The sequence below is a fragment of the Antechinus flavipes genome, chromosome X, assembly GCF_016432865.1.
Source record: "Antechinus flavipes isolate AdamAnt ecotype Samford, QLD, Australia chromosome X, AdamAnt_v2, whole genome shotgun sequence".
Classification (NCBI taxonomy): Eukaryota; Metazoa; Chordata; class Mammalia; order Dasyuromorphia; family Dasyuridae; genus Antechinus; species Antechinus flavipes.
The window spans coordinates 6,625,816-6,653,756 of NC_067404.1; the positions used below are offsets into that span (position 1 = coordinate 6,625,816).

General features: G+C 55.2%; 1 protein-coding gene across 2 annotated transcripts in view; it reads left to right on the forward strand.

Moving 5' to 3' along the window:
* PLXNA3 (plexin A3) overlaps positions 1 to 18,176 on the forward strand; it is a 27,427-nt gene extending 9,251 nt beyond the window's left edge. Inside the window, exons 7-33 of one of the 2 annotated variants that reach the window (XM_051969307.1) lie at positions 869 to 992; positions 1,080 to 1,236; positions 1,321 to 1,420; positions 3,220 to 3,334; positions 4,265 to 4,465; positions 5,000 to 5,096; positions 5,308 to 5,498; positions 5,581 to 5,726; positions 5,974 to 6,094; positions 6,547 to 6,683; positions 7,520 to 7,690; positions 8,010 to 8,103; positions 8,185 to 8,424; positions 8,547 to 8,690; positions 8,785 to 9,019; positions 9,177 to 9,319; positions 9,429 to 9,685; positions 9,906 to 9,972; positions 10,185 to 10,331; positions 10,489 to 10,648; positions 11,338 to 11,441; positions 11,717 to 11,813; positions 12,402 to 12,592; positions 12,722 to 12,891; positions 13,741 to 13,953; positions 14,521 to 14,671; positions 16,074 to 18,176. In XM_051969307.1, the coding sequence (XP_051825267.1) occupies positions 869 to 992; positions 1,080 to 1,236; positions 1,321 to 1,420; positions 3,220 to 3,334; positions 4,265 to 4,465; positions 5,000 to 5,096; positions 5,308 to 5,498; positions 5,581 to 5,726; positions 5,974 to 6,094; positions 6,547 to 6,683; positions 7,520 to 7,690; positions 8,010 to 8,103; positions 8,185 to 8,424; positions 8,547 to 8,690; positions 8,785 to 9,019; positions 9,177 to 9,319; positions 9,429 to 9,685; positions 9,906 to 9,972; positions 10,185 to 10,331; positions 10,489 to 10,648; positions 11,338 to 11,441; positions 11,717 to 11,813; positions 12,402 to 12,592; positions 12,722 to 12,891; positions 13,741 to 13,953; positions 14,521 to 14,671; positions 16,074 to 16,169 (4,069 nt within the window). In that variant the 3' untranslated portion in view covers positions 16,170 to 18,176. The other variant, XM_051969305.1, reaches the window with a different exon arrangement.
* The last annotated feature ends 9,765 nt before the right edge of the window (positions 18,177 to 27,941 follow it).

Genomic DNA, 27,941 nt, shown 5'->3' on the forward strand with positions numbered 1-27,941 from the left:
GTAGCTGTTTCAGCAGCTTGCCTGGGGTCCCTCCACAAGAAGTACCTGAGGTAGCCTTTGCCCTCGGTGCTTAGCCCCTAGTGGTCGGCCCGAGCCGGTGAGGTTCCTCCTGGGGCTCGAGCCCCGGAAGCCGTGCCACGAAGGCCTGTCCACCCGCCTTTCGATGCTCCCGGGTCCTCAACTTCTATCTGGCCCCACGATGGGGGGCGATCTTTGCAGCAGTAGTTTGGGGGTGAGGGAGAGACGGAAAGGACGGAAGGCCCAGTGGGTTCTCCCTTTTCCAAAGGCCTCTTCCCAGGGCATCTCACAAGAGAGGCCCCCGCGCCATTCACACACCAGAGCTGGGCCGACGGGCTGGCCTCTAGGGTGTGTGCCCGGGGAGATCTAGGTCACACGTGTCGCGGGGAGGGGAGGATGTCAGCCTTCTCGGTCTGGGGCCTCTGGGCACCATAGCTTTTGTGTCTCCTTGTTCCCACAAAAAGCCGCTTCCTGGCAGAACCATGAGGCACTGCTGCAAAGCGGGAAAGAGCTTGGCAGTGGCTGCCTCCCCCTCCCTGATCCCACACGGCTTGCCTTCCTGCCTCATCCCCCGGGCCCTACCTAGGACAGACCTGGCTTGCCTCGGGTCCCCAGGCCTCCGCTCCGCCTAAGGAGCGGAAACTCCAGCCCCTGATGACGTCTGTCTGCTCCTTGGGCCTCTGGGGGCCGAGCGGTTGCCTGGCACTCCGGCCCCGCCTCCTCCCTCCGCTGGCTGCCGAGGCCCGGCTGGCGCCGGAACAGCTAGCATGAGGTCCGGCTCGCGGCCGAGGGTCCTCTCGGGGGTCTGAGGCTGTGTTTTCCCCCCCTTCTCCCACACGTGTGTGTCCAGATGCTGCCGGGAGGGGGAGTGCCCTCGGGCTTGGGAGCCACACCGGTTCACCGAGGTGCTCAGCGAGTGTGTCCGTGTGTCGGTGCGGCCCAGCAACATATCTGTCACCGTGCCCGAGGTGCAGGTGAGACGCGGAACGGGGGATAGGGGCCGGGGAGCCGGGCCCCAGGGCCCCTCTGAACTTCGGCCCCCGTGTCCTCGTGGCCCCCAGGTGACGGTGGTGGTCCAGAACGTGCCTGACCTGACGGGGGGGGTGAGCTGTTCCTTCGAGACCCTGGCGGAGAACGAAGCCTCCCTGTTGGGCCCGGGGCAGCTGCAGTGCCTGTCCCCTTCCTTGCGGGACATTCCCACCATCACTGGCGGGCACGGTAAGTGGGCGTGAGCGGCTGTGGTGGTCACATCCTTGCGACCGGAGTGCCCGGCTTACCGTCCACCCCCCGCTCTGCCCACAGGCGCCACCTCCACTGTCCAGCTCTACTTGCACTCCAAAGAGACCGGCTTGAAGTTTGCTCAAGCTGATTTTGTCTTCTACAACTGCAGCACCTTCCAGTCGTGAGTCTTGCCTCTGAGGCCGGTCCTGTCCCCGTCTCACCCCCCGGAAGGGAACACCCCAGCTCCCAGAGGGAGGGCCCACGCGCGGGAGAGCCGAGCCAGCGAGCCCGCGCCCCCCGCTCGGCCGGCCCGCGGCGGCTCGGGGCGGCGGCGTCAGAACGCGGCCCAGCGGACGACCGTGGGTTGCCGTGAGCCGTGTCGGGCGGCGGTTTGATTTCTTTTGCTAACTGCTGCCCGATGGTGTTTCAGTCTGGTTCCCCCCAAAAACGTGTCTGATCCCCTCATTCTAGGCCGGCCTTGGGTTATGGATGAGGAGGTGGGGCGGAGAGACAAAGGGCTGGCCGGCCCAACGTCCGTCTCTCACACACACATGCGCACACGCTCACGTGCACATCTACGCGGCCACACGCGTACACAGATACACACGCAGTTGCACAATACAGTGCACGCACACACACGGACACGGTCTCAGAGCTGGAAGGGCCCCAGTCTAACCCCCCTCATTTTGCTGAAGAAGGAACTGAGACTCAAGGGAAGAGGCTGGAAATAGCAGGAGGAGGCTTTGAATTCAGCTTTGTCCCTTCTTATCTAAGCAGCTCGTGTGACCCCGTTTCTGTCCCTGCTTCAGTCAGGGAGGGTCAGGGAGCCGGGGAATGTCAGCCGGACGGGTCCTCAGAAAGCACCTCATTTTCCAGATGAGGAAGTGGAGGCCGTCATCTTTCCAGTTGGTCTTTCCTGGGCCTTGCCCGCTGCCCGACTTCAGGGCTGTTTCAGTGGCCAGTGAGGGGGAGCAGGGACAGGAGGAGGGGAGAACCCGTGCCCGGCTGGGCCCCGCTCACCGAGGCGGCCTCAGCTCTTGCCAGCAGCGGGAGTCCACTTGATTCCAGAGGGCAGGGCCGGCAGGGAAGGGCGACTGGCTGGCCTCGTGTTCCCCATCTAGAAGACAAAAGGCTTGTCTTGGGTAGTCCCTGGCCACTGTAGACCACCCTCTGCGGGGAGAGTGGGCTGCCGGTTCCTTTGAGGCCTTTGGGTTGGGCCTACGGGCAGAAACCCGGCATCCAACGTTTTCTAGCTGTGCAAAGCCTCGTTCAGCCTCAGTTTCCTCTCCTGTATAATGGGGATAAGAATAGCCTGTAGTTCCTGGACCTTTTGGAGGATCAGATGAAATGCTGGCTATAAAGTGCTTTAGCAACTTTCAAATACTCTAGAAATGGCACCTGGGAGCGGGTGCTCGAGCTGGCGTCTGACCTCCTGTGGGAGGCGCTGGATGAACATCCAAGCCATTTAAGCAAAGGCTAAGTATTTGTCGGGGATGTTGCAGTCTCTATTTAGCCATGGTCGGGATTGGAGGGTCACTGAGGTCCCCCTCCCAGCTCAAGAATATGCAATATACCCAGGAGGGCAAGCCAGCCTCCTTGACCCCCCAAGCCTTGTCAGGCTCTGCCCCCTTGTGAATGTACTTCCAGGGGCTCTTGGGGATCGGCCCTGGATCTGGAGAACTCTTTCCCACTTTGTTGGTTTAGGAGAGCATCAGGGCCCCAGGAAAGCCTCCTCCCCACAGAGCCACCTCTAGCTGACAGACCCCCCACCCCCCTTTCTCCTCGAGACGGTCAAGTGCTCCGACCTGGCGCCCGGAAGTCCGGGCCGCTCACGCCGTCTCCTACCGGCTCAGCTGAATGGCTCGGCCCTCATTTTGCACCGCCGTCCATCCGAGGGCTCAGAGCCGGACGCGCTCCGGATCCTCCGGGCGACGGCTCGTTCGCCTTCTCGCCGCTGAACGTGCTTCTCTGTCCGCTCAGGTGTCTGTCGTGTGTCAGCAGCCCCTACCCTTGTCACTGGTGTAAGTACCGCCACATGTGCACAGACGACGCCAGGGAGTGCTCCTTTCAGGAGGGCCGGGTCAACACTACTGAGGTGAGGGCCGTGCCTTTGCCTTTTCCCCTCTTCGCGCCCCGTGGAGGCGCCCGGCAGCCGCGTCGGGCTCTCCCCGCCTGCACGTCGGGCCCTAACGGCTTCTTCGGCAACAAGTGGCTCGCTTGTGATGTCTGCATCCGGAGCTTCCGGGTGCCCATGGGGAGGCCCCTCTGCCAGCTCTGAGTGGAGCTGTTCTAGCATTATCCTAATGTGTGGGAGTTCAAATCGGGGGGAGCCATTTGGCCCTTTTTCTAGGCCTTGGGGGTGGGTTGCATTGGGGCCCCGCAGCCCTGCCAGAGACACCTTGTGTGACAGACCATGATGACCTCCCTGTTCCTGGTTTGGAGTTAGAAAACAGGGCCCCTGCCCGGGTACTCTGTGTGTGTGTGTGTGTGTGTGTGTGTGTGTGTGTGTGTGTGTGCTTAGGTGGGCCCATGTGTGCACGTGTATGTTGACATGTGAATGTGCAGGAAGGCGTTGCATGCACATGTGTGTATGTTGTGTGTGGGGGCCTGTGAGTGTGTGCATACATATTTGGGCTTCTGTGTGAGCACATGCATGCATTTTGTGTGTGTGTGTGTGTGTGCATGTGCATGCGTGAAACATGAACAGCAGAGGAAGCAGCTGGGAGGAAGAATTGACTCTGGCCGGTCTCCAGAGAGAGCAGGGGCTAGCGCTGCATTCTGTCTTTTGTCTATTTCTGGGACGGGATCAATTTAAGGCCTCGACGGAAACCGGCTGAGCCTGTGCGACGAGACCCCGGGGACCCGGGCTTCCTCCATTGCTTTGGCCCCCGGCCTCGGCTCGCCAGCTGGGGGCCGGCGACCGGCGTGGCCGGCCGGTCTCCCGGGGCGGAGGCTGCGTCTGCTCCTCCCGGTGGCCGGGGACGGAGGGGCCGAGCCGAGCGCCCCGGGTCCTCTTCCTCCACAGGGCTGCCCGGAGATCCTGCCCAGTGGGGAGATCCTGATCCCGGTGGGCGTGGTCCAGCCGCTCACACTCCGGGCCAAGAACCTGCCCCAGCCCCAGTCGGGGCAGAAGAATTACGAGTGCGTGTTCCGCATCCAGGGCAGGCAGCAGAGGGTGCCCGCCATCCGCTTCAACAGCAGCAGCGTCCAGTGCCAGAACACCTCGGTGAGCCGGGAGGCGGGCGGGGGAACGAGCGGGCGCTGTCGCTGCCTTCCCCGAGACCCCCTTGGGAGGGGGCCTTACGGGAATCCCCCACCCCACCCCCACGGGCCAGGAGCGGCCCGGATCCAGGGAAGTCATCACGGTGTCGTGCTTCTCGTTTCGGCCTCCAAGCGCTGAGAGGTGTGTGTGGGGAAGTGCGCTGTACGCACGTGAGTGCGTGTGTGTGTTTGTGTGGACGTTGTGGGTGTGCATTGGGTATGTATTTGTGAGTGTGGTGGGTGTGTGTGTTGCTGAGTAAGCCAGCCAAGAGATGGGATGTAGAACGAGGCTGCTCACAAACAGGCCGCAGCCCTGGCTCCTGTTGCCGTGGAAGTCCCGGGGTCCCCTCTCCAGCCGGAGAGGACCCTGGAAGCTCAGCCTCCCCTCAGCCTGTGCCACTTAACCTCAGCCCTGTGGCTCCCTCCCCTCCCTCCCAATGAGCTCAGGGTCCCTGTCCCTATGGTAACACTGACCCGTCTCCACGGTAACTCCTCTCAGTATTCCTACGAGGGAGATGCACAGGGCGCCGTGGCATTAGATTTCTCCGTGGTCTGGGACGGCGACTTCTACATCGACAAGCCCGACAACTTCAAAGGTGAGAGCTGGTCTCTGTCGTCCTCGTCCCCTCTGGCGCCCAGCCTCCCGGCGGCCCCGAGGTTATCTAGAGCCTGGCTAGAGCTTCGGCTCTTCAGGACGCAGTCCCCTCTTTCCTTGGCCTCCGCCAGCCTCGGGTCCTCCCTTTGGCCCCCAAGCCCGTCCGGGGCCGCTCTCAGTCATTGACACGGCCCGTGGCCGTTTCTCTTCAGCCCTGTTGTACAAGTGCTGGGCCCAGAGGGAGAGCTGCGGCCTGTGTCTGAAGGCCGATCCCCGCTTTGAGTGTGGCTGGTGCATTTCGGAGAAGAAGTGCCAACTGCGGGCCCACTGCCCTATGCCCAAGGGCAACTGGATGCACCCGAGCAAGAGGAACCCACGCTGCAGCCATCCGCGCATCACCAAGGTCAGCGCGCGTCCTCTCGGGATGGGGGTCGTGTGAGGAGGAGCTCCTTGCACACCCTCTGCTCCGCTCCCGTCTCCCACAGATCTACCCCGTGAAAGGCCCCAAGGAGGGGGGCACGCAGGTGACGGTGTTGGGCGAGAATCTGGGCCTGACGTACCACGAGGTTGGCGTGAGAGTAGCGGGCGTTCGCTGCAACTCCATCCCTGCCGCATATATCAGCGCTGAGCGGTAAGTGAGCGTTCCCCTGGTGCCGCCCTCGGCCCCCACCCCGAGAGCTGCGTGGCCCGGCCTTCTGTCTGCTTCTCACCGTGGGCACACGCACGTGTGTGAATTCCCTGATTCCCCCCCCTCCGCTCCCCTGCCCCCCAGCAGCAGAGGTGGGCAAGGAGGCGGCAGCGCCCGGCCGGTGCCGACTCGTCCTCCCGTGACCTCGGCGCTTGCCCCCGTTCACTCGCCACACTTTCTTGCTTGCCAGGATAGTGTGTGAGATGGAGGAGTCTCTGGTGCCCAGCCCGCTGCCAGGGCCTGTGGAGCTGTGCGTCGGCGACTGCTCCGCGGACTACCGGACTCAGTCTGAACAGCTGTACACCTTCGTGGTGAGTCCCCGAGCGGCGATTCAGACTTCCCTGAGACCCGTGGGGGCCACGCTCCCTCCCCGCCGTCTTTTCCCCAGAACAAAGCTTTCGTTCTTGGTCCCTGCCTTCTCCCCCATAAGGCAGCTGGGTGGCATCGTGGAGCCCTGTTGAGCCTGGAGTCCAATCTACCCTCAAACACTTCCTAACTTGCTGATCCTGAGCAAGTCATTTCATCTTTGGCTGCCTCAGTTTCCCCATTCCCCAACTGAGGAATATAATAGGGTTTTACTTTCCAGAGCAATCGGCACACAGTAGGCACCTAGTGAGCCCCTTCTCCCTCCCCCCTCCTCTCCGTCCTTCTTTCTTCTCTTCCCCCACCGGTTCTGAGTGATTTCTGGATTGGGCCCTGGGGTGGGCTTGGCTGGAAGAGGAGGAGCCTTTTTTCTCTCTCAGGACCTCTCCTTCCACTGCAGACCCCAACCTTTGAGCAAGTGAGCCCCAGCCAAGGACCAGCTTCCGGGGGCACCCACCTCACCATCTCTGGCAGCCACTTGGACGCGGGCAGCAGCGTGGCCGTGGCCGTGAGGAACAGAGAATGCCAGTTCGTGAGGTGGGCACGGGGGGCTGTTCTCGTTCTGTTCTACGAGAGGAGTTCGCAGTCTGCGGTGGGCAAAACGACTTGCTCCCAGAGCAGTGAATGCATTGGAGGGTTTGGGGGCAGGAGGCTGGAGTCAGGGATGCCTTCCTCTATGGGGTAGCTGAGCTCAGCCTGGGAGAAACTGGGGGATTCTAAAGAGACGGGGATGAGGAAAGACCGTGTGGCAGGCCCGAGGGCCAGCCTGGGCCTAGCCACGGGCACCTAGCTACGGGGACTCGGCCATGGGCCCAGCCGGGAGCGCCTAGCCACGGGCCTTGACGTGGGGACTTGGTCACGGCCGTAGCTACGGGGGCCTAGCCTTGGGGCCCAGCTGGCTCAGGAAGAGTGAGCCTGGAAAGTGGGCTGCATCAGCAAGAGTGGGGTAGAAGAAGCCAAGGAAGCTCAGGAGAGTCACTAGAGTCTGCCAAGTGGAGGGTAGACAGTAAGAAGGGGGACCCGGGCTCGACGGTCGTTGCAATTGTGCCGAAACGGGTCCTGGGCCTGGGACTCGGGAAAGGAAGCTCCAGATGGCGTGGGGATGGGGAGGCCCGTGAGGGTGAGGGGACGGTGTGGGATGGGCCGGGAGGGTTCGGGGGCAGGGGAACGAGGTCAATCGGGAGGGTGTTGGGTTAGAGAAGTTTACCCGGGTGGAATGTCCAGTAGGTGGCGTGGGACAGTGGATCAGAATACCTGAGCTGGCTGCATAGATGTGGGCGTCTCCGGAAGTAAGGAGGCCAGCGGAGGCATTGTTCGGGAGGATGGCTGGGGCCCTGGTCCCCCCCACCCTGACCCACTCCATCTCTCCCTAGGAGAAGCGCCAAGGAGATCCTGTGCATCTCCCCCAGCTCGGGCCCGGGCCCGGGCCAGGCCGCCATCACCGTCCGCATTGACCGCGCCAACATCTCCAGCCCCGCCGTGCTCTACACCTACACTCCGGATCCCACCATTACCCTTCTGGAGCCAGCCTGGAGCATCTTTAAGTGAGCACCCTTTTTCTTCCCCGACTGGGCACAGCCCAGTGGATCACTCCAGAGAGTCGGCTCAGGGCCCTGCTTCTGCCACATGCTGCCTGTGGGAGCTGGGGGTGGGGAGACCGAGCCTTCCTGTGCCCTCTGGGCACTGCCCATGGCCCGGATGGGGAGACTGAGCCATTCCACACCCTCTGGGCCCTGAGTTGGCTTAAAGCAAGGGCCTCCCAGCTGAGCTCACACTGTGCCAAGGGAAGGTCTTGGTCTGCCTTAGCCCAGGTGGCTTGGGTGGGGGCCTTAGCCCTTTTCTTTTCCCTCCTACCCATTACAGTGGCAGTACCCCCATCACCGTAACCGGAACCCACCTGTTGACGGTCCAGGAGCCCCGAGTCCGAGCCAAGTATCGTGGCATTGAGACGATCAATGTGAGTCGAGGGCACCTTCCTCCCCCTGGAGCCCCTCTCCCCCTCCCCCCCACTCGCCTTCACCATCCCCCTCTCCCTCAGACCTGCCGAGTGCTCAACGACACCGTCATGCTCTGCAAGGCCCCCGGCATCTTCTATGGCCGTTCTCACCCGCCCTCCGAAGGGGAGCATCCGGATGAGTTTGGCTTCCTGCTGGATCACGTGCAGGCTACTCGGACCCTGGACCGCTCGGCCTTCACCTACTACCCCAACCCCAGCTTCGAGCCCCTCGGCCCCACCGGTGTCCTGGATGTCAAACCGGGCTCCCATATCATTCTCAAGGTGTCGGGGGAAGGCGTGGAAAGAGCCGGGGAGGGTGCTAGCCGGGAAACCGGGGCAGCGGGCTGGCCCGGGCCCACCCGGCCGTGACGCTGCCCGTCTCTGTCTCCCCTGCCCGTCCCTAGGGAAAGAACCTCATTCCGGTGGCGTCGGGCAGCTCCCGACTCAACTACACCGTGCTGATCGGGGGCCAGCCGTGCGCGCTCACCGTGTCTGACACTCAGCTTCTCTGTGACTCGCCGACCCAGACCGGCAAGCAGCCCGTCATGGTGTGGGCCGGGGGCAGGGGGTAGAGGGCAGGGTGGGTGGAAGAAGCCGGAGGGCGTCCGTCTAACTCCCGCGTGCCTCGCTTTTCTTGGGCAGATCCTGGTGGGAGGCCTGGAGTTCTGGCCGGGGACGCTGCACATCTACGCGGACCGGGCGCTGACCCTGCCGGCCATGGCCGGCCTGGGAGCGGGTGGCGGACTGCTGCTCCTTGCCATCGGGGCCGTCCTCATCGCCTACAAACGCAAGACCCGAGACGCCGACCGTACCCTCAAGCGGCTGCAGTTACAGATGGACAACCTGGAGTCGCGCGTGGCCCTGGAGTGCAAGGAAGGTACCGGAGCCGGGCCGGGCCCGGAGGACTTGCGCGTGTGGACGAGAGGGGCGGGAGAGCCGGGCGGCTCTGGGGGAGGGAGCCTCCGGCGTCCCGCCCCCTCTCCTGGCTTGCAGCCATTCGGACCCTCTCGCACGTCTGTCTTCTTTACCCCCAGCTTTTGCCGAGCTTCAGACAGATATCAATGAGCTGACCAATAACATGGATGGGGTCAAGATACCCTTTCTCGATTACAAAACCTACGCCATGCGAGTGCTGTTCCCCGGGATTGAAGAGCACCCTGTGCTCAAGGAGCTGGATGTGAGTCCTCCCTGTGGGAAAGCACTGAGATCCCCCCCCGTCCTGTCCATCGGTCCCCCCGACCCTGCCCGCCTCCCACTCTCATTCTGCTCCCCTGCGATTTCCTCAGACCCCTCCCAACATGGAGAAGGCACTCCACCTGTTTGGGCAGCTGCTGCACAGCCGTGCCTTTGTGCTGACCTTCATCCACACCCTGGAGGCCCAGAGGAGCTTCTCCATGCGTGACCGGGGCAACGTGGCCTCCCTGACCATGGTGGCGCTGCAGGGCCGGATGGACTACGCCACCGGCCTGCTCAAGCAGCTGCTCGCCGACCTCATCGAGAAGAACCTGGAGAGCAAGAACCACCCCAAGCTGCTGCTGCGGAGGTAGGTGCCCCTCACGCCCGGTCCCCGGCACGCCTTCCTCCGCGGCCCCGGGGTTCGACACCTCTCGTCTCTCCCCTGCGCGCCTTCGGGCGTCTCCGGGAGTCTCGTCTCTTGCGGGCCGTACGTTGGCGGGTCTCGTCTTCGCCGGAAGGGACCGGAACCCCATCCGTGCCCACGGCTGAACTCGCCTTCTTCCCTTCCGCCTTGTGGCCCGTCCTAGGACTGAATCGGTGGCTGAGAAGATGCTGACAAACTGGTTCACCTTCCTGCTGCACCGCTTCCTGAAGGTGAGCATCCCTCTGGAGGCCCGGGGCCTCCTGGACTTGGGCCGTCCGGAAGGCTCCCGGCGACCCCGGGCCCGTCTTTGGCTGCTGCTCGGCCGGGTTCCCGCTCCCCGTGGGCTCTGGTGGGGGCCTTTGCCCGAGAGTCCGGGAAGCTCCCGGGGGGTTGGGCCTTGCGCTCCCTCCCATAGCGCTCACTGAAGCTTCCTCTGGACCAGGAGTGTGCCGGGGAACCCCTCTTCATGCTCTTCTGCGCCATCAAGCAGCAGATGGAGAAGGGGCCCATCGACGCCATCACGGGGGAGGCCCGCTACTCCCTGAGTGAGGACAAACTCATCCGCCAACAGATCGACTACAAAATGCTGGTGAGGGCTCCCTGGCCACGTGGAAGGGGGGCGGCCCCAGACCCCAGGTCTGCCGGGGGGACCGTGGGCGAGGGTGGGCGAGGAAGGGGCGAGAGAAGGAAAAGCGCCGCATCGGGCCGCTTCCCAAAGGAAGGCTGAGCCCCCTTCTCCTCCCCAGACCCTGCACTGTGTGTGCCCCGAGAGCGAGGGCAACGTCGAGGTCCCCGTCAAAGTCCTCAATTGTGATACCATCACCCAAGCCAAGGACAAGCTGCTGGACACCGTGTACAAGGGCATTCCCTACTCCCAGCGCCCCAAGGCGGACGACATGGACTTAGGTAGCCGCTGGCTCTCCTTGGCTGCCACCCCCCCCGCCCCCGTGAGGCACACAGAGAACCCCAGACCGAACACCAGCCAGAGCAGAGAGACGCTGGGCCTAAACTCAGAAAGTTCCAGCTGGCCTCAGGCACTTGTCAGCTGTCGTTTAGCCTGCCCGCCTCAGTTTCTTCCTGTGTAAAATAGGGGTCATAAGAGCATTTCCCTCCCGGGGCCTTGGGGAGAGTCCTCTAAGGCGGTGGTTCTCAAACTTTCGTTCTCGGTACCTTCACGTCTTTAAAAAACTATCGAGGAATCTGTTCAAAGAGTTTTCATTCACGTGGGTTATATTTATAGCTACTTACTATATTAGAAATTAAAAAGGATTTTGAATCTGTAGACCCTCTGGAAGGGTTTCAAAGACCCCAACAATTCTTTGGACTACACTTTGAGGACCACTGGGCTAAGGTGACATCTGTAAAGTGCTTAACACAAGGCCCGGTGCATAGTGGGAATTAGATCCGTGTTTATCGTTATGATAATTCTCGTCAGCTGTGCCATCGTGTGATCTCACCCAGTTTCCTCATCCGTCAAACACGTGATGACCCCGCGGATTTGGGATGCTGGCCTTCCTTCCTCAGGCTTGGGCGGGGGATGCTCGAGTGTGTTCCCGGGTCACGGGTCAAGCTCTCTGTGCCCTCCGCCCCCCTAGAATGGCGCCAGGGCCGCGTGACCCGGATCATTCTGCAGGACGAGGACGTTACCACCAAGATCGAGTGTGACTGGAAGAGACTCAACTCCTTGGCCCATTACCAGGTGGGGATAGCTTCCTGTTGCCGTCAGCCCTGGCGTCCCCCTTTGCCGGGACCCCCCTCCCCAACCTTTCTGACCCCGACTTCGTGTCCTCCGTTAGAGGAGAAAAAGTTCAAGGGTCAGAAGAACTGAGGTTCGGCTCCCGCTTCTCCTTACTGCTTGTACGTGAGCTTGGGCAAGCCGCTCGCTTGCTCTTGTGTGAAAGGATGGGATTGAACTAGGCGGCCCCTAAGTCCTTCCAGCTCTAGGTCTGGGATCCTCCCGCACTCCTTTCCCAGGTCACAGACGGCTCCTCGGTTGCGCTGGTGCCCAAGCAAGTTTCCGCCTACAACATCGCCAACTCCTTCACCTTCACGCGATCCCTCAGCCGCTACGGTGAGCGGGGGCCGCCGCAGGAAGGGAGAAGATGGGAGAAACGGGCAGAGGGGGAAAAGGAAAGAGAGACAGAGGGAGGGAGGGAGGGACAGGAGGAGGGAGAAAGACAAAGACAAGGAGAGGAAGAGAGAGAGAGACAAAGGGGGATGAGGAAAAAAGAGAAAGACAGGGCGAACAGAGGAAAGAAGTTGGGACTGTGAGATCGATCGTGCAAAGCCGTGTCCCAAACGGGACTGGGAGCCTGGAGCAGGAGGAGCCCCCCGGGACCGGCGGGCGTCCTTGGGGAAGGTCGGCTCCACGCCGTGCCCGCTTCTGCGCCTCCCTCCCCCGCGGGCCCGGCCGCTGGAGGGACCACGGCCACGTGTGTTTTCAGACACGGTGATGGATCGCTCTTGCTTTTTTCTCCCTGAGAGAACGTACCACATGTCCCAGAAGCTTTAATAGCTGAAAACCGACAGAATCTTGGGGGTACCTCAGATCTGGAGAGGAAGTCGACGTCTCTGGCGGCACAAAGGCGTTTCCCCACTGGGGCCCACTCCCAAGTACTCGGTACCCCCGTGCCAGCGCTCCTCTCGTCTCCCCTTACAGAAAGCCTGCTCCGGACTTCCAGTAGTCCGGACAGCCTCCGTTCTCGGGCACCCATGATCACACCTGATCAGGAGACGGGCACAAAACTGTGGCATCTGGTCAAAAACCACGATCACGCCGACCACAGGGAGGGTGACCGAGGCAGCAAGATGGTATCTGAGATCTACCTGACCCGGCTGTTGGCAACCAAGGTCAGTCCCGGACGAGCCCCCTCCCCTAGCTGGACCTCCGTCTCCTCCTGTGGAACAGAAGTGCTCTGGAGGGGATGAGGGTCCCTCCGGCTCTCCCCCAGGGGACGTAGCTTGTACCGTTCTCCCCAGGGCACCCTACAGAAGTTTGTGGACGACCTCTTTGAGACGGTGTTCAGCACTGCCCATCGTGGCTCGGCCCTGCCCCTCGCCATCAAGTACATGTTTGACTTCCTGGATGAGCAGGCGGACCGTCAGCAGATCGCTGACCCTGACGTGCGGCACACCTGGAAAAGCAATTGGTACCCGCCTGTCCCGCAATCCCTACTTTCCAACCTATCCGGGGGTGGTCGGGAGAGGGGACAGACAGGAGCCCAACCCAGGACTTCAGAGGTGCAGTTTTGGCCCGCCGGCCGATCCTACTCTTGGGAGCCCCTCGGCCTCCTTCGGGAGCGCTGTTTTGCCACTTCCGGGGGTGCCTCACCATGCCCGGGGAGGACGTCCCTGGAAGGGCCACGTGGAGCTCTCTGAATGTCTGAAGCAGTGGGCATAAAGTGAGGGACGACGTGGCCGGGCCCAGTGGGAAGCTCTTCCAGAGACCACGGCTTCCTCTTCTGTTTAAAGAAATCCCAGCATTCCTATACTGGGCTTGCTTAAAACTAGGGGCGCCTACAACGAAGTCAGCTCTTTGTTCGTGGGTTGGGCGGTTCTGAAGTAGTGCGCCATGATTTCTCCCTGAAGATTTTTCAGAGGAGACGGAGAAGGAGAGGGACTAGTACACACAAAGGCCGGGAGGCCGGAAAGGAGCCTGACGTTTGTGTGAGGGCTTGGCCGGAGCACAAGGAAGGGCTTTAAGGCATTTTGAAATCAGCCACATAGTTATTCCGGTCCTGAAGAGGGCGGAGCTCAGGAACAGTGTGTTTATTTCAAGTCCCCTGCCGTCTTCCTAAATGCTTAATCCCCCCCATTCCCCCCAGCCTGGAAAGCTGAGGGGGTGGGAGTACCTCCTGTGGCCTGGCACAGAGGTGAGTTAGGAGGACGCCAGCAGGGGGAACCCGTGGATGTCGGACCCGAGGCGCGTGGTGGGAGGGTCGAGAGGGCCGGCCGGCCAGGCGCTGCCCTCACCGGAATACCCGGGGCCTCCCCACCAGCCTCCCGCTCCGCTTCTGGGTGAACGTCCTCAAGAACCCCCAGTTTGTGTTCGACATTCACAAGAACAGTATCACGGACGCCTGCCTGTCAGTGGTGGCCCAGACGTTTATGGACTCCTGCTCCACTTCCGAGCACCGGCTGGGCAAGGATTCTCCCTCCAACAAGCTCCTCTACGCCAAGGATATCCCCAACTACAAGACCTGGGTAGAAAGGTGGGCACCGTGGCCAGCAGATCTGTTGGAGGCTACAAGTTGGGTGTCAGGGCAGGGGTGGCTCGCCAGCTTCCTTCCCCTGGAGCCGTCGGTGGCGGCGGCGGCGGAATGGGCGGCGGGGGCCCAGCGAAGGAGGTGTTGATGCTGCGTTAGCCCCCAAGGAAGGAGAGCAGGAAAGGGGGCGGTCCCCTGCCTCTGACTGGTCTGGAGAAGGAAGTCTGGGATAGAGAGGGGATTGATTCCCATTTACCGAGCGCCTGCTGGGCAGTCCCGGCCACGCTGGGTGGCGGGGTGGGGAGGCACTCTAGTCCGCTTGGGGTCAGATGCGTCCCTGACATTACGAAGTCTCCAGACCAATGGCATGGAGGCAGTAAAGAGGGAGGAGCGAAGCCCACCAGGTAGGGGCGGAACAGAAAGAGGACGACACGAACAAAGGTACGGGAGGTAACGCCGGGCTGGTGAGCCCGCTGGGGGAGAGTGTCACTGTCTGCAGCTCCCAGAGGGGAGAGATGGGAAGTGAGATCCTGGCTGCCCTTCCTCCCCCGATCACGACCTCTGCCCCCACAGGTACTATCGGGACATCTCCAAGATGGCATCGATCAGTGATCAAGATATGGATGCCTACCTTGTGGAACAGTCCCGCCTCCACGCCAATGACTTCAACACCCTCAGTGCCCTCAGCGAGCTCTACTTCTACATCAACAAGTATCGGGAAGAGGTAGGGTACTCTTCCCTGCTCTGCCTGCCTCCCATCCCCGCCCCCCATCCTTTCCTCCTCCAGGCTCTCTGCCCCGCTCCGGAGACTCCCAGTTCCTGGACTCCTGGGTCCACATCTTTATTATCAGTTGCTTATTTGGGACCCGCTGGCCCCAAGCAGGGTTATGGGGCGGCTTGAAGTTTGGGTCCAGGGTCGATGAAATCTGGACCTTTTCCAGGGGTACGCAGAAGCACACCCGAAGGGGCCGGTGCGTGTCTTTCTAAACTGGGCCCTGAAGGGACGGGACGAGCAGAGGGCATTCTGGGTAGGATGGCCAAGTAAGGTGCAGAGACCGGAAGGACTTGGCAGATAGCCGCAGCGAAGGGGACGCGTTGGGGACCGGCCGTGCCCAAGGTCTTCTCCTGGGGGAATCGAGGAGGCCCTTCCTCCCTTGCCCTCCCCCTAGACCCTCCCCTCCAGGCCCCTGTATCCCGACACTCTCCTCAGTAAAAGCACTCAGTGGGCCAGAGGCGGCCCGCGTAGGCGTGGCTGGGGGGAGGCCGAAGGAAGAGGCTGTGTGGGAAATTGCCAGGAGGCGGGGGAGAACACGGGATGGGGAAAGGGACTGGGGACTCATGGCAGGAGGTTTGTGGCTCACAGGTGAGTGCTCAATTCAGGAAGCACCTACTGGGAGAAGGGTAGATGCAAGAGGTGGGGAGGTGAGGCTGGTACGGTGGCTACAGCACCAGGCCCGCGGTCGGAAAGACCCGACTTCAAACCTGCTCGCCACCGTTTACTGGCTGTCTATCTGACCCTGGACGAGCTGATTCACCTGCCTCGGTTGCCCCATCTCTAAAATGGGAATAAATAACATCGCCTTCCTCACAGGGTTGTTGGCATGATCCAGTGAGAGAATGCTGTACAGTAATACATAAAGCACTGAGTACAGCACCTGGCACCAGTAGGTGCGTAAGAAATGCTTACGAAACAATTAAAGCACCTGGCACTATTTAATATAATAATATTAGCGTGCCGGGTCCTGGCCTCCAAGAGCCTCCCCGCTAGCTCACCCGGCACGCGGACACGAGTACGTGAGATGCGTAAAAGCACTTCCCGTGCCGCCGGAAGGGTCAGGGTTGCTAAGGAGAGTATGGGGAGAGCAGAGCACGCCTAGAGCGGCTCGGGAGGCAGAGTGATGGCGAAGCCGGCGGCTGAGAAGGAAGGGGCCGCGGGGCCGGCAAAGAGCGGCCGCTTCCAGGGAGCGGGGAGGCCAGCTCTCTGAGAAGTGGAGGCTCGGATCGAGCGGAGGCACCCGGGAAGTAGGCCGAGGGATTCACGGAGCATCGAAGGCCCCGGCGGCGGAAGGGTGGCTGCCGGGGCCGGCCTCCAGGCTCTCCCTCACCCAGCCTCCTCCGGCCCACAGATCCTCACCGCCCTGGACCGAGACGTCGGCTGCCGCAAGCAGAAGCTGCGGCTCAAATTGGAGCAGGTCATCAGCCTGGTGTCCAGCAACAGCTGAGGGCCGAGGGGCCGGGGAGGGCAAGGAGGCCGGCGGCCCACCCTCTCGGCTTCCTCCCCTCACCACCCATCTCCCTTCTCACCCCTCCCCACGGCCTAGCCCTTCTCTGCCTCCCTCCAGGGGCCCTGCAGCCCAGCCCCTTCCTCGCTGCCTCCCTCCAGGCACGAGTGAGGGGAACCTTTCTGTCTCCTTACCTCTAGGAGAGGCAGGTGGGTGGGCCTCCCCGAACCCCCAATGGAGGCAGAAGGGGAAGCCGGGCCGGGCACGTCTGGATCGACACACTCCCACGGAAACCAAAGGGGAGGGGGGCGCGGTGTCTGACTGGCCTCATGGAGGGGAGGGTCTTTACTTAGTGCCTTTCTATTTTGGGGGGTGGGGGGCCGACACCATTTAGTCGGGCCCCCACAGCCAACAGCAGCAATACCCCCAGAGATGGACCCCGGTTCTCCCACCTCCCTCTGAGCTCTGATCTCTGCCCCCCCCCTTGTGTGTGCTAACTCCAGGTGTTGTTGAACAGAACCTCTCCTCAGCCTGTATTTATAACACCCCCTCCCCAAAGCCCTGACTCGGCCTATTTATTTAATTTTAACCCCCCCCCCCCACTCCCTTGTAAATATTCTTCCCGCCTGAGGGGGTCTCGTTGCCGTGTCCTGGGCAGATGCCCAGCCGGGGGCCACGGCCCCCGTCCCTTCCTTTTCCCTAGGCCCGTCACCAGGCCCTCCTGGCTCTTGCTTTATCCCCGGGCCTGGCGCCTCAGGAGCCCGTTATACGTGGGGGCGCCCGTCCACGCGTAGCGGTCGTGGGGCCAGCAGCTCTCACTGCCTCTCACTGATCTGGAAGATGGTAGGAAGGCTTTAAGCCCGGGGGGGAGGGGCAGTGGCGGGAGCCCAAATGGGAAGGGGAAGACCTCAGACTTGGTCCTCTCCCTCACGGGGCCTCAGTTTCCTCATCTTTAAAATCAAGGGATTGAGGTTGACAATGACCCTCCCAGCTTGGCCAGCATAATTCCTCGAGCCCTCCTCCACATCTTCCTCCCTGCTCCTGGCAAAGCAATAACGAAGGGTTTCCCAGGTGCCAGTGACCCGGAGGAGGGGAGCCCGGGGCTAGTGCCACCTTTCCCTCGGGCGGTGCCTCTCTCCGCCTTCACGGGCCCGCCGCCGCAGCCGACCCGGGCTCGTCGGGACATCCTCGGAGGCCTAGGCTGGGAGGGAGGCTTGTCAGCTTCTAGAGGCCGTGCCTTATTCCTTAATTTATTCTGTACACTGCCCCAAAGTGTAGATGTTTTCTGTACAAAGCCAAGCAACTGGCCTGCCCTGTAAATAAGTGTCTGATCGTGCCCATCGGTCTGTCCTTCGTCTCCCTTCTCCTCCTCCCCCCCAGCCATTCCCGGCCGCATGAGCTTTTTATTTTTTCATTTTGTAATTATTTTCTTTTGCTAATTAAAATGCCTGGAAAAGAAGTAGCTTTTAGCCCTGCTGATTTCGGGGGTGGTTTGCCCCTTTCATCCATGCCTTCCGGAACCCGTGGCTGCAGCTCGGGGGGTTAGTCTAGACCCCAGACGGCGGCAAGACGTTCTGGGGGCTCTCCGGGGACACGGGCCTACAGAAACCGGGTACAGAATAGCTAGGCCGCGATTAATAAACGAGGGGCCCGCCCTTAACCGGGATTGCATCCGGAAAAAGGAAAAAAGCAATCTGGGCCGGGGGTAGGCCTTCTCACACAACAGGTGCTTAATAAAGGTGGGTCGAGGACAAAGCCGCCGGAGACAAAACCAGAAGCCGGTTTGGTTTCTTGGGGGGCTGCGGCTTCGAGAACCGCGCGGAGCCGTCGGCCGCCTTCATCCGGTACTTCGTCCATCGGGTTGGGAGGTGCCGTGACGCTAAAGACAACTCTCCATCGTCCCTACCTTTCAATTTCTCTGGTCTGGTACAGAGCCTTCAAGGGTGGCATCTACCCTGATTTTTGGTTGTTGTTTTTTTTAGTAATAAAGTACCGTCGTGTTGAAAACCTGTTTTGTTGCTCCTGGGGCCCCCTCCTTTTTGCAGGGGAAGTTCCTGTTGAGGCCAGACCGTTACCTCGGTCCTGCAGTCCGGGGAGAGGGCTCTGGGTACAGCTTTCCAATACAAAACTCGACGTGCACTTCCACGGGAAACTACTTTGGGCACAGTGCCCCAGATCCCGTCCTACCAGTAAGATGCTAGCACTACCCCAGAAATGAAAGGAGCGGCTCCGAGTGCAGTGCAGCAGATGATCAGTAAACATTAGGCGCCTACTATGTGCCGGGTTCTAGGGATTCACAAAAAGGCGTGACGGTCCCAGCCCCCAAGGAGCTCAGGCCAATGGAGGAGACTCCACGTGACAATCTACAAACGAGATCTAGACAGTATAAATTGGAGATACTCAACAGAGGGATGGAGCTAGAAAGAGAGGATGAGGAAAAGTTTCCTGTAAAAGGTAGGCCTTCAGTTGGGCCTTGAAGAAACTCCAAAGGTGAATCATGAGGGAATGCCAAGGAAGATTCCTAGAGTCTGGAGATAGAAGGTCTTTTGGAATTCATTTTTTCAAGGTTATTGAATTGGTGGAATTTTATTTTTTAGTTTTGAATTCTCTTCTCCCACCCATTGAGAAGAAGGCAAGAAAAACAAAAGCCAATACAAATATGGCGGGTCACTCCATTAGCCATTTCCCCCCAAAATGAAGAGAAAAATACGTTTCAGTCTGTCCTCTGCAACCACCACTTCTGTATCTGGAGATGGGTCCTTTGGAATTGCGCTTGGTCATCGTGCTGACCGTTTTACAAACGAGGAAACTGAGGTAAACAGGATGAGGTGATTTGCTTAGGGTCACAAAGTTAGTAAGGGCCTGAGACTAGATTCGAACTCAGGCAGATGATGAGGCTTCCTGACTCCAGCCCCTGCACTCACCACTTCGGTGCCACCTAACTGCCCTGGAGAATATGACTTTGTCTAAATCATCGTGCCGTTTGTTTTCGCTCACTTCACTCTGCATCAGTTCTTACGTCTCCCCAGGTTTTCCTGAAGACATCATTTCTTACAGCACAATAGTACCCACACATGCCATATCTTGTGCAACTATTCTCCAAACAAAAAGCTTCACTTTCCAAATCTACCAGCGGGAAGAGAGACTATAACTATTTTTCTACAGATGGGTCTTCTTTCTTTCGCATCTTCGGGCTGTAACTTAGAATAGTATTATTGGGTTAAGGGGGAGGCACAATTTATGCTGTATTTTTTTCTTTAGGCCTAACTCCAAATTGCTTTTCAGAACAGTCAGATCAGTGGACAGCTCCACCAGCAGCTCATGAAAGCCCTTCCAGAATTTGTCATTTTAGCCAATCTGATGGGTGTAAAGGGATATGTCACTGTTATTTTAGTGTGCATTTCTCTAAGTATTAGTGATTTTGAGCACTTCTTTAAAAAAAGGTTTTGTGGCTGTCTTCTCTTTCATATATCATCATAGTTATCCCCAGTATCTCTACTTCTCCTCTTCCCAGAATCTAAGAACAACTTTATTTTTTTTTTCAGGTTAGTTTTATTTACTTATTTAGATATCTTATTTATTTTTAACGGTCTCCTAAAAGTTTTAGTTACAAATTCTCTCCCTCCCATCCTTTCCTTACTCATTGTGAAGGCAAGAAATGTGATATCAATGATATATATACACGCACACAAACATTTCACATAAAAAACATAGTTCTATACCATGTTGCAAAAAGAAGGAAAAAAAGATGCTTCGGTCTGCATTCATACTCCCTCAGTTCTTTCTCTAGGCGTGGACAGCATTTTTCATCATAAGTCCTGCAGAATTGTCCTGGAATGTCATATTGATCAGAATAGCTGTCCTTCGTAGATGATGATCGTACTATATTACTGTTATCATATAAAATGTTCTCCTGATTCTGCTCACTTCACTTTATGTCAGTTCGTGTAATACCCCTTCAACAGTTATGATTTTTCTTTTCCATCATATTAGCCCATCTGATTGGTTCGAGGTGGTACCTCAGAGTTGTTTTCATTTTCATTTCTCTAACTGTTCGGTTCTGCAAACATATATTGTATCCAGGATATACTGCAACATATCCAACATATAAAGGACTGCTTGCCATCTAGGGGAGGGGGTGGAGGGAGGGAGGGAAAAAAAAATCGGAACAGAAACGAGTGTCAATATAAAGTAATTATTAAATAAAAATTAAAAAAAAAAACAAAAAAAATTTTCATTTCTCTAATCAATGGTGATTTAGAGCATGTTTAGCTTATTATTATATAATCTTATATTAGCTTGGATTTCTTCTTCCAAAAACTTTATACCCTTTGATCAAACAAGTATTTTTAGAGAGGAAAAGAAATCAGTACAATTGATTTCTACATTGAAAGAGTCCAAAAATATGGTCCTTTCATTCTCTTTGCTTTTGCTTTGTCTGAGATTGTTATCTCTCTCTCTTTTTTAAACTTTAGCTGATATATAGTAGAGTCTGCTGAAGTTTCTCATTTTAATTCATGTTTTTGTTTTTTTTTTCTATTTCAAGTATGTTTCTTGTATACAGAATACAGTTGGATTCTGGGTTCTTATTTCATTTTGCTCTTTTCAGTTTTATTGCTAAGTTCATCCCAGTCACATTCACAGTTATGATTGCTAACTCTGCCTTTCCTTCGCTTATTCTTACCCTGTTCTCTTATGCTTTTCTTTTTTCCTTGCCTCCTCTTTAAGAATCTATTTAGCGTCTGCCTAATGCCTCCTTTAATCTCTTCTCCCTCTCATTCCTCCCTTCCCCTTCCCTTAATCCTATTCCCTCCTAATTCTCCTTTGGGTAAGATATATTTCTGTACCCAACTGTGTATCTATGTATATTCTTCCCTTCTTTAACCAGTTCTGATGAGAAGATGGTTCATATGTCACTCCTCCCCTCTCTAATTGTGTGTGTGTGTGTGTGTGTGTGTGTGTGTGTGTGTGTGTGTGTGTACTAAACTGGAGATAATTTCTCCTTCTTCCTTTCCCTACCCCCTTCTCCTAGTGTGTTCCTCTTCTTCTTCAAACATTCCATTCTTCTTTTCAGTTCATCAAAACACATTAGAGTCATTCCTAGGCCTAATCTAATTAGACTTTGTGATCCCTGATGATAGATTTAGTTGTACAAGTGTCATATCTCCATATAAAAATGTTCACAATTTAATCTTATCTGGTTCCTTATGATTGCTCCCTTTTGTTTACCTTTTTCATGCTGTTCTTGACTCCTGTATTTTGTGTCAAATTTTCTCTTCAGTTCTGGTCTTTTCATCAGGAAATTCTCTATTTTGTTAAAGGTCCGTTTTTCTCCACACACAGGAGAATACTCAGTTTTGCTGGCCAGATTATGCTTGGTTGTAATCCTAGATCCTTTGTGTTCTGGCAAATCATATTCCAAGTTTGCTGCTTCTTTAGGGTGGTGTCTTGTGTCTAAATCTTGTGTGATCCTAACCATGACTACTCAGTATTTGAATTATGTCTGGCTGCTGGCCATATATTTTCCTTGACCTAGGAGTTCTGGATCTTGCTATAATAGAATAACTTAGTATTTATTTCAGGATGTGACTGGTCAATTATTTCAATTTCTATTTTGTTCTCTGGTTCTAAGATAATCTGAGCAGTTTGCTTTTATGATTTCTATGATGTCTAGGCTCCTTTTTTGGTACACAATTTTTGGGTGTCCTCATGATTCTTAAATTATCTCTCCTTAATCTGTTTATCTATGAGACAATTGTCTGTGAGATAATTCTTACTTCTATTTTGGGTTTTGTTTTTTTTTTTTTACTTTGCTTTATTATTCCTTTTTTTTTTTTTTTTTTGACTTTGATATTTATTTTATTTTTTAAATAACTTTTTATTGACAGAACCCATGCCAGGGTAATTTTTTACAGCATTATCCCTTGCATTCACTTCTGTTCCGATTTTTCCCCTCCCTCCCTCCACCCCCTCCCCCAGATGGCAAGCAGTCCTATACATGTTAAATAGGTTACAGGATATCCTAGATACAATATATGTTTGCAGAACCTAACAGTTCTCTTGTTGCACAGGGAGAATTGGATTCAGAAGGTAGAAATAACCTGGGAAGAAAAACAGAAATGCAAGCAGTTTACATTCATTTCCCAGTGTTCTTTCTTTGGGTGTAGCTGCTTCTGTCCATCCTTGATCAATTGAAACTGAGTTAGGTCTCTTTGTCGAAGAGATCCACTTCCATCAGAATACATCCTCAAACAGTATCGTTGTGGAGGTATATAATGATCTCCTGGTTCTGCTCATTTCACTCAGCATCAGTTCATGTAAGTCTCTCCAAGCCTCTTTGTATTCATCCTGCTGATCATTCCTTACAGAACAATAATATTCCATAACATTCATATACCACAATTTACTCAACCATTCTCCAATTGATAGGCTGCTTTATTATTTCTTGATGTCTCATGGACTCATGAGCTTCCATATGGCCAATTCTAATTTTCAAAGAGTTTTTTCTTCTGTGAGGTTTTGTGCTTGTTTTTCTAAGCCATTAATTTTTTTTCATATTTCCCCTAGTTCTCAGTTCTTTTTCCCATTTTTTCCTTTATTACTTTCATTTAGTTTTTAAATCATAAATTAGCTCTTTTAAAAACTTCCTTCTTAAACTCTTCTAGGAATTCTTGGTGGATTCATGTCCACACTGAATTTCTCTTTGAAGTTTTGCTTGAAAATGTTTTCAAGTTTTTCTCTTCTTCCTTGTTAGGCATCTTGAGCTTCTTTTTCTATTTTGTTCATTCTTCTAGTCTACCTCTTGACTTTGGACTTGATTTTAGTGCTGTGCTCTGCCAACTCCTATGGAGTGGAGTGGGATGGATGTCTGGCCTGGGCCTCTATCCTCTCACATCCTTCTGCTGCTTTCACAGCTGTGTCTGGGGGCCTGCAAGATTTTGGTGCTGCCAAAGTGGTGAGATCTGGGACAAGGTCTGTTCCCCGTCTTTCTGGTCTGAGTTCTACAAGTTCCTAATCCAAATTTTGATCTGTTCCCTTGTCCCTGGTTGGGAGTTTCAGCACTCGGCTACTGAACTCGGTTACTATCAGCCTGCTAGGAGGCTCTACAAGTTCAGAATGACTGAACTGCCAACTCCTCTGAGGTCTGGGTCTCCTGCTCTGGTTATTCCACTGCAGAGCTACAGCTGGTCTAAAAGCTAGAACAAAGATGATAGCTACTGGGGAAGGATGAATCAAGGGAGGGGTTTTTGAAAATGGGGGAGGCACGGGCATGGTTGTAGTCAGCAGAGAATGACAGCAGAGAGGGGGAGATTGAAAATGAGTGAGAGTGGGGATGCTAGAGAGGACAATCTGCGGAAGAAGATGGGATGGAATGTTTCCTTTGCGAGGAGGAGGGGAATCTCTTCATGTAAAGGCAGGGGTGAACAAAGGAATAAATGGGAAAAGACCTCTAAGTGACGTGAAATGAGGAAGAAGAGGAGGAGAAGCGCGCACTCTTAGGAAATGGCCTTGATTTTTTTCAGGGATGTACGAGGCAAAGTTCTCAACTGAGGTGGTTACCTAATAAATATTTATCAAGCCCCTCGATGCGATGTGCTAAGCAGCTGGGTGGCTAAGAGCTTGGACACGAAAGATAGGTCTCCACCCTCAAAGAGCACAATCTAATGGGGGGACAATCTGGAAATAACTGCAAATAAGCTATATACAGGATAAGCTGGAGATAATAAACAGGGAGGCATTAGCATCAAGAAGGATTGTCAGAGACTTCCCATAGAAAGTGAAATTGTAGCTGAGACTTGAAGGAAATCAGGGGGCAGAGATAAGGGGGGGAGGGGGGAGACAGAGTGAGAGAATAAGTAAGAGAGACAAAGTACATTCCAGACACAGGGGACAGCCAGAAAAAAAAAGCTGCAGTCAGGAGATGGAGTATCTTATTCCCCAAACACCAAAGAGGCCAATGTCCCTGGACTCAGTCTATGGAGGGCTTTAAGAGGAAAAGGAGGGAAAGCATAGGAGGCAAGTTAGGAAGGTCTTTGAATGGCCGACAGAAGATTTGGGTTTTGATCCTGGGGGTGAAAAGGAACCAATGGAACACAATAAATAGGGACTTGACACTGGAGATTTTTGAATGGGGTGGGTGTGGGGGGAGTCAGGATGAAAAGGTTTGGAAAAACTACCGTGGTGAGTGGAACAATGAGTCAGCTGGGGAAGTAGAAAAGTATCGCTTTGCTGCGGCAAGGGCCCAGTCACTACTGTTTAATAAAATCTGTGACGGAGCATCGTTTCAGCGACATGTGAATGGGAGTGGAGGCAGCAGATCGCGGAAGTGATCTAGGCCTCGGCAGACCGGTGCTATATAGTAAGGGGGCAGAGGCTTCAAGGGAAGAGATCGGTGCAGCATGGAACTGGTTCCCCAAGGAGTCAAGATGGGAAAAGGGGGAGAATTCTGCTTGTGCAGGGGTGATGGTCTCAGAAAGAACCGAGGGGGAGAGGGATGGGAGAGGGAGAAGGGACGACACCATCAAGTGGGGCTGAAAGGCCGAGGAAGATGAGCAATTGCCAGATTGTGATCATGAAATTTCAGAGCTCATGAACATGGAAGAGGGAGATTTGTGGGTGGCAGCAGGACCATCTCTATAAGTAGCTGAGATGGGGTGGAAAAGTACTTCCCAGGAAATGTGCAAGTTGAGGTTAAGGTGCTTGAGAGGGGACTGATATTAGTGTGGAGTACGGCGCGTACTACACAGTATCTGCACTTTACCATTTGACTTCGGGATAGGCCACAGCCAGGTATTAACTTCTATGGTTATGAGCCCAGAACCCAATTTCTAAGAAAGTGAACCATGAGACAATATGACAAATAGAACCTCTAGGATGAGACCCGGGAACAGTTCACCTCGCCTGACACTGTATGCTCTGACTAGTTACAGGGTCATAACATTTGCCCGTGAGCCAAAGGCAAAATGACTTTGATTCTGGATGCAATTGTTATAAGAATATTCATGATGGCCTCCAGAGCAGGCTGTGTTTGACTCTCTCAAGTCCTTTTCATCTTTAGCAATCTTTGATTCTCGAAGATGGAAGTCGTCTACAGTTAGGGGGCAGTGATAATCGTTCAAGACACCTACCTCCCAACACTGTCATCATCCATTAGGCTTCTAGATTACAGTGTTCCCCAGTGATCTCACTGGAAGCCTTGTACCCATCAATAGGCTAAAGGTCTCATTTTAAAGAAGGGATCACCGGCCAGCCCTTGCTCTGAACCGGGCGGATCACTGGGATGGGCAACACCACCAATACTACCGTGATGATCCAGTGAGACTTGAAGGGGTTGGAAAATCATGCCATAGAAACGGCATTCAAAGGAACTCCATACAAGGGAAACTCAAGTCAGAATGATTCAGTTGGGGAACAGGCTACTTTGCCCCCAGCATCAAGTTTAGTGAAAGGATATGATGCAAAATGGAAGTCCCGCAAGTTAGGTGGGTCCAGAGAATGTTTAAGTAGAGGCTTCTTAGCGGACCATGGGTGGGTACTGACAACACAAGATGCGAGCACTGGCCAGAGCTCTCTGCATAAAAAGCTGCAAAAAGTTTCTCATGTTTCACTTTTACCTCAGATCAGAAGAATGGCTTCCTGGACCTCGTTTCCCTTGCTCATAAGCACATAGGTAAATTGGGGGGGAGGGGGGCTTTTAGTCATAGAAGGGACGGTCCTACCTGCAGCTGTTTTCCAGACCGCAACCAGTCCAGCTACCTTTTGAGTGGGCAGAGATATTGGGACAGGCTTGGGTTAGAAGGAATGTTCTAACCTGTACCCTCCTGGGATTAAGACACCGAGGGAGGTCCAAAGCTCCTGCTAAAGTGGAGGGGATCTTTTTTTAGGCACAGTGGAATAAACATTGGATTTAGTCAGAGGACTGAGTTCAAAGTCCTAGTCTTTGAGACTTTGGGACTCTGAGTGAACCCTCCCTCCCATCCCCAGCTATCCATCTACTAGCTTCTTGTTCAGTCATTTTTCAAGCACGTCTAATTCTTTGGGATCCCATTTGGGCTTTTCTTGGCAAAGGTACCAGAATGACAGCCATTTCCTTCTCCAGGTCATTTTTACAGAGGAGGAAACTGAGTCACATAGGCCAAAATGACTTGTCCAGGGTCCCATAGCTAGTGTCTGGGGCCAAATTTGAATTCAGAAAGGAGTCTTTCTGACTTCAAGCCTGGCACTCAATCAACTGCAGTCCCACCTAGCTTTTTACTTAACTGAATGCTTCTCTAACATGTTGACCCTGCTTCTGTGCCCCACACTTCCTTGCCTAGATTTAGAGCTAGAAGAGACCTTAGATGCTGTCTAGTCCACCCCATTTATTTTATATTATATTTATATTATAGTTTAGGGAAAGGGCCAAAGGAAACAGTTGAAGGAGACACAGGTAGTAAATAGCAGAATTTGTCCTGAGCCCATGTCCTTTCCCTTCAAAATGGAGACTCTTTCCCTCATGCCATGTTCTCTGCTTCTGACAGGCTCCTCATCGACCAACACAAGCGTGCTGGGGCCCTTCCTTCTGATTCCCCTCCCCACACTGAACCCCAACATTTTCTTCACTGCCTCTCCTCTCCAATTCCTATAGTCTCTAGCTCACCTAGTTTCTCACTACTTTCTTATTTTCCTTCCCCAATTACATCAAAAATATTTATACTCATTTAAGTTTTGAGTTCTAAATTTAGAACACAAGAAAAACAAAACCGTTACAAAGATGTTTAGTCATGCCAAACAAAATCTTCCATTAGTCAAAGAAAGCAAGCAAGAAAGAAAAAAGAAAGAAAAGATGTTTTGAGAACGCCTTGCGGGTCCATCGGTCCCATGTGGAGGTGGACAAAGTATTTCGTCACGCGGTTCTTTAGAATCGCGGTGGATCATTGTATCGATCAGAGTAGCGAAGTCTTTCACAGGGGCTCATCCTGAAAATATTGCTGTTACGGTGTGGTGTTCTCCGGGTTCCGCTTGCTTCGTTCTGCATCAGTTCACACAGGTTTTCCTGGGGTTCTCTGCAACCATCCTCTTCGTCACTTCTTACGGCATAATAGGATTCTCTCACTTGTTCGGCCATCCCCCAGGTAACGGGCAGTTTCCAGTTCTTTGCCATCACAAAAAGAGCTGCTGCTTTCCATGGGGGTCCTCCTTTTTATTTCCTCGATTTATCTGGGGTATAGAGCCAGTGCTAGGCCAGATGGTAGGCACAGATCTTGACTTTTGCTACTCCATCTCCCAGTTCAGTCTCGGAGAGAGGGAAGCACGTCGAGGACGGCTGGCTTTGTTCCATCGCCGCCGGGCACGGGATTGGAGCCGCAATCGAGAGGCTGGCTAGACGGACACAGGTAGATGATCTCTCAGGGATGTGGCCGGTGTCCCCTTCCCCCCAGTCACCCAAGTCCAGCTCTCATTGACTGTCTGACTTGTAATGACAGGGATCCAGTAGGGCAAGCTGAGCAGTGGGCCTTCTCACTGGGAGCTCCACACAGCCCGTAAGCCTTTGACACCCAGGCCCTGGACTGTCCCCATGTCCTTCAGGCGGGGTTAGCTGCAGGACACAAGTCAGAAAAGAGACACCTTGGGGAGCCAAAGCCTAACGAGGAGGGTGAGCTACATTAGGAAAGGCTGGCTGGAAGACTGGGAACAGGCTCAAGCCTTGCCCTCTTCAAGGCTCCAAGGATAGGCCGAGCCCAACGGGAGCCATTCCCCACCCCTTATCCTCCTGCCCCAAGGCCTCAGGCC